At 50.4% G+C, this 5,031-nt stretch overlaps 1 protein-coding gene across 1 annotated transcript; it reads right to left on the bottom strand.

Annotated features, from left to right (window-relative positions):
- Positions 1-1,424: 1,424 nt before the first annotated feature.
- LOC135972703 (myb/SANT-like DNA-binding domain-containing protein 2) lies at positions 1,425-4,106 on the bottom strand. Its single transcript, XM_065551649.1, has 2 exons — positions 3,175-4,106; positions 1,425-2,045 (listed from the first exon to the last, which is right to left on the bottom strand). The coding sequence occupies exons 1-2, from the start codon at positions 3,722-3,724 to the stop codon at positions 1,531-1,533; spliced, it is 1,065 nt and encodes a 354-aa protein (XP_065407721.1). The 5' UTR covers positions 3,725-4,106; the 3' UTR covers positions 1,425-1,530.
- Positions 4,107-5,031: the final 925 nt, after the last annotated feature.

The raw sequence follows: 5,031 nt of genomic DNA, 5'->3' as shown, positions 1-5,031 counted from the left end.
CAAGCATGGAGCCCGCTGAGGTCAAGACAGCACTCATGAATATTGTAAACACCTCGCGCGTTCTCGTGGAGTTTATGCTGAGCCAGGACCAGAAAAACGAGGAGAGGAGGCAGCGGCAGCGGCAGCGCAGCGACAAGCATGATGAGGACATGGACACGGACACGGATACAGAATTCAGTGAAACCACAGGCCCCGGTGCTTTGGAGATCATGTTGTTAATGGGGCAGATTCTAAACATGGAACGCCGATTCTGGGCAAGGGAAACAAGCACAGACTGGTGGGACCGCATAGTGTTGCAGGTCTGGGACGATTCCCAGTGGCTGCGGAACTTTCGCATGCGTAAGGGCACTTTCATGGAACTTTGTGACTTGCTGTCCCCTGCCTTGAAACGCCAGAATACCAAGATGAGAGCAGCCCTCACAGTTGAGAAGCGCGTGGCGATAGCCCTGTGGAAGCTTGCAACGCCAGACAGCTACCGGTCAGTCGGGAATCAATTTGGAGTGGGAAAATCTACTGTGGGGGCTGCTGTGATGCAAGTAGCCAAAGCAATCACTCAGGTGCTGCTACGAAAGTTTGTGACTCTGGGAAATGTGCAGGCCATAGTGGATGGCTTTGCTGCAATGGGATTCCCTAACTGTGGTGGGGCGATAGACGGAACCCATATCCCTATCTTGGCACCGGAGCACCAAGCCACCGAGTACATAAACCGCAAGGGGTACTTTTCAATGGTGCTGCAAGCACTTGTGGATCACAAGGGACGTTTCACCAACATCAATGCGGGCTGGGCGGGAAGGGTTCATGACGCTCGCGTCTTCAGGAACACAACTCTGTTTAAAGGGCTGCAGCAAGGGACTTACTTTCCGGACCAGAAAATAACCGTTGGGGATGTTGAAATGCCCATAGTTATTCTTGGGGACCCAGCCTACCCCTTAATGCCATGGCTCATGAAGCCATACACAGGCAGCCTGGACAGGAGTCAGGAGCTGTTTAACTACAGGCTAAGCAAGTGCAGAATGGTGGTAGAATGTGCATTTGGCCGTTTAAAAGGCCGCTGGAGATCATTATTGACTCGCTCTGACCTCAGCCAAAGAAATCTCCCCATTGTTATTTCTGCTTGCTGTGTGCTCCACAATCTCTGTGAAAGTAAGGGGGAGACCTTTATGGCAGGGTGGGAGGCTGAGGCAAATCGCCTGGCTGCTGATTACGCGCAGCCAGACACCAGGGCGATTAGAAGAGCACACCATGAAGCGGTGTGCATCAGAGAAGCTTTAAAAACCAGTTTCATGGCTGGCCAGGCTACAGTGTGAAATATCTGTTTGTTTCTCCTTCATGAAAACCCGCCCCCTTTATTGACTGATTTTCTGTAAGGAACCCACCCTCCCCCTTCCCCCAGCTTTCTTTCAAACCAAATAAAGTCACTATCATTTAAAAATCATTTATTCTTTATTAATAGATTAGAAAAAGAGGGAGGGAACCCGGGTGGTATTTGGGAGGAGGATTACTGGGAAGGAAAAAGCCACAAAGAAAAGGTTAAAAAAATGACAGCCTTTTGCTTGGGCTGTCTACTGGGGTGGAATGGGAAGGTGTACGGAGCCTCCCCCCCCGCGTTCTTACACGTCTGGGTGAGGAGGATACGGAACATGGGGAGGGGGGAGGGTGGAACAGGGGCTGAAGCGGCAGTCTGTTTTCCAGCAGCCGTTCCTGAACCTCCACCAGACGCTGGAGCAGCCCCAGCGTTGCTTCCTTCATCCTCTGGTCTTCCTGACGCCACCTCTCATCTCGAGCGTCTCTCCTCTCCTCACGTTGGTCTCTCCTCTCCTCACGTTGGTCCCTCATGTCCTCACGTTGGTCCCTCCTCTCCTCACGTTCACTGACTTCTTTCCTATACTTTGAAACTGTTTCCTTCCACTCATTCAGATGAGCTCTGTCACTCCTGCTGGATTGCATAATTTCAGAAAACATCTCTTCTCGCGTCTTTTTTTTACGACGCCTTATCTGTGATAACCTTCGGGATGGAGGAGGGAGGCTTGAGGAATTTGCAGCTGCTGTAGGGAGGGGAAAAAAGAGAGAATTGTTTTAAAAGCTACATTTTGCAGAACAATGCTTATACTCTTTCACGGTGACCAACACTGTTCACATTACATAGCACATGTGATTTCTGTGCAAGGTCGCATTTTGCCTCTTAATGCTGAGTGCCTGTGGCTTTGCTGCTAGAGATCACAGGTCTGGGCAACAGAATTCTGCTTGCATGCGGCCATGGTAAGCCATTCTCTTACAGCTTCTGCGCCCTACTTTCCCACATACCAAGCATAGCTTGTAGAGTGCTGCAGAAGCCTGGCCAATCTCAGCCAGTTGGGGGGGGGGGGGGGGGGGGGGAGTGTGGTGGGGCTTGTCTGGGCAAGTAGAGTGCTGCGGTTTTTCTGTTAACATTCAGCAGCACCAGAAAACAAACTAACCACGGTACCCCTCCCCCCCACCGCGTGGCTGGTATCAGGGAAGATCCCTACAGGCACCAAACTAATCCCCCCCCCACCGCCGCCCCCCCCCCCTCGCCATGAATTCTCTGGGATGATCACAGTACCCCTCCCCCCACCGCGTGGCTGGTAACAGGGAAGATCCCTGCTAGCCAAACGCGAAAAACTCAGGGCCAATTTCCCATCTGCGCTTGGCTAACTGCAGGGAAGGATTTATTTTCCGCCACAGGCAAACAGCCCAGTAGGAACGGCCACCTCTGTCCCCTTAATTAAGTTCCCGTATTTCAACCAGGTTACCAGGAGTGATATCACTCTCCTGAGGATTACACAAGAAGATAAAGAACGGATGTTGCTTGAATGCCAGCAAACACCGGGACCATACGCTGCCAGGCTTTGTCAGGCAATGATACCAGATTACTTGCTGCAAGCATGGCGTGGTCAAGTGTCCTACCATGGAGGAGGGAATAAAGATGCACTGCCCAGAAACCTTCTGGCAAGGCTTTCGGAGTACCTCCAGGAGAGCTTCATTGAGATGTCCCTGGAGGATTTCCGCTCCATCCCCAGACACGTTAACAGACTTTTCCAATAGCTACAGACTTTTCCAGTAGCTGAACTGACCGCGAATGCAAAGTCAGGCAAAGTAATCATTAAAAACCGTTTGCTTTTAAAACAAGTTTTATATTTTAAAAGGTAAACTCACCTGAGGTGCCTTCCATGGGGTCAGAGTCTTGGGTACTGGCTTGGGAGGCTTGGGAGGCTTGGGAGGGTACTTCAGTCAGGGTGATAAAAAGATCCTGGCTGTTGGGGAGAATGGAGTGCTGTGTGCTCTCTGCAAGCTCATCCTCCTCCTCCTCCTCCTCCTCTACCCCATCGGCAGAATCCTCAGGCGTCGAGACTATCCCCGACCCAGAATCCACGAACACAGGTGGGTTAGTGGTGGCAGCCCCCCCTAGAATTGCATGCAGCTCGGCGTAGTAGCGGCATGTCCGCGGCTCTGACCCGGAGCGACCGTTTGCCTCCTTTGTTTTCTGATAGGCTTGTCTGAGTTCCTTGACTTTCACGCGGCACTGATCTGAGTCCCTATTGTGGCCTCTCTCCATCATGCCCTTGGAGATTTTTTCAAAAATTTTTGCATTTCGTCTTTTAGAACGAAGTTCTGCAAGCACTGAATCCTCTCCCCATACAGCGATCAGATCCAGTACCTCCCTCACGGTCCATGCTGGTGCTCTTTTTCGATTATCAGCCTGCATGGTTACCTGTGCTGATGAGGTATCTGTGGTCACCTGTGCTCTCCACGCTGTGCAAACAGGAAATGGAATTCAAATGTTCGCGGGGCTTTTCCTGTCTACCTGGCCAGTGCATCCGAGTTTAGATTGCTGTCCAGAGCGGTCACAATGATGCACTGTGGGATAGCTCCCGGAGGCCAATACCATCGAATTGCGGCCACACTAACCCTAATTCGAATTGTTAAAATCGATTTTGGCACTACTCCGCTCGTTGGGGTGGAGTACAGAAATCGATTTAAAGGGCCCTTTACATCGAATTAACTAGCGTCGTTGTGTGGACGGTTACAGGGTTAATTCGAATTAAAGCTGATAAATCCGAATTAAAGTCGTAGTGTAGACCAGGCCAAGGAGAGCCTCTGTGCTCTCTTCTTCTCTCTAGCCTAGACAATGTGCTCAGTGACACAGCAGATGTCATACTGCTCTGTTCTCTGTAGTAAGATGAGGCCCTGAAACATAAACCCTTGTATCAGAGGCCCGGTATGAGGTCTAAGGCCTAAACTAAAGTAATGGTCAAGATTTTGCTAATATGAAGCAAAGTTAAGTTGTGAGCAAAAGGCAGGCCCTGTTCACAGAAGCTGGCAAGAAGAGGGCCAATGTTGCAAAAATACACATACCTAAAAGGTACCAGAACACTCTGATACTTGCACATTCCACGCAGATAACAAGGAACAGGCTGACCCATCCTAAAGACGGGCAAAAGGGTAATATGATGGATAGAGTTGTTTTGTTCGAACCAACATGTACAAGGTGAGAGGCGGCACCTTACTACGTAGAGGGGTTTCACCTCAATACATCAGGAGTGATGTATAACTTGTTTGTACCTGTGTATAAGAATTTACCCCTGAGGAGTTGTCTTGGTCTGGCCTAGGGGGCAGTGGTAAATCCTGCCACTGACTGAGCTGGTCCATTGTCAGGGAGCACATATGTACTAGCAGGACTTAGACATCTGATCTGGGGAGCTAAAGACTGTGTTTTGTTTGGCAATAAACCTGGCCGGGTGCCTTCGTACCTTATTGGAGTCTGTGGTCACTGGGCGGTTCGCTAAAGATCTGCTGTGCCAGCTACCTGCGCAGAGCTGGGACAGCACACAGGAAGAACACACACGCACACAGCCGACTGTTATCAATATTGGATAGAGCAGAACACCACACTGGTGACGTCTGACAGCACTCTCTATACCTGTTCTGAAAGGGGGTAATAGGCCGATAGGATCCCACTTTGAAGGTGTTTGTGCTCGCCCTTCACCTCACTTTCTGGCAAAAGGAAAGTTT

Source organism: Chrysemys picta, chromosome 7 (assembly GCF_011386835.1).
Source record: "Chrysemys picta bellii isolate R12L10 chromosome 7, ASM1138683v2, whole genome shotgun sequence".
Lineage (NCBI taxonomy): Eukaryota > Metazoa > Chordata > Testudines > Emydidae > Chrysemys > Chrysemys picta.
The sequence above is the reverse complement of the archived record's forward strand: the minus strand, read 5'-3'. Positions and strand labels throughout refer to the sequence as shown.

Bases quoted from the DNA above. Each gene is read 5' to 3' on its own strand.
- LOC135972703 (XM_065551649.1), bottom strand. From the start codon at position 3,724: ATGCAGGCTGATAATCGAAAAAGAGCACCAGCATGGACCGTGAGGGAG. The intron at 2,046-3,174 runs GTGAGTTTACCT...CCCTCCCTACAG, and splicing joins CCCCATGGAAGGCACCTCAG to CAGCTGCAAATTCCTCAAGC.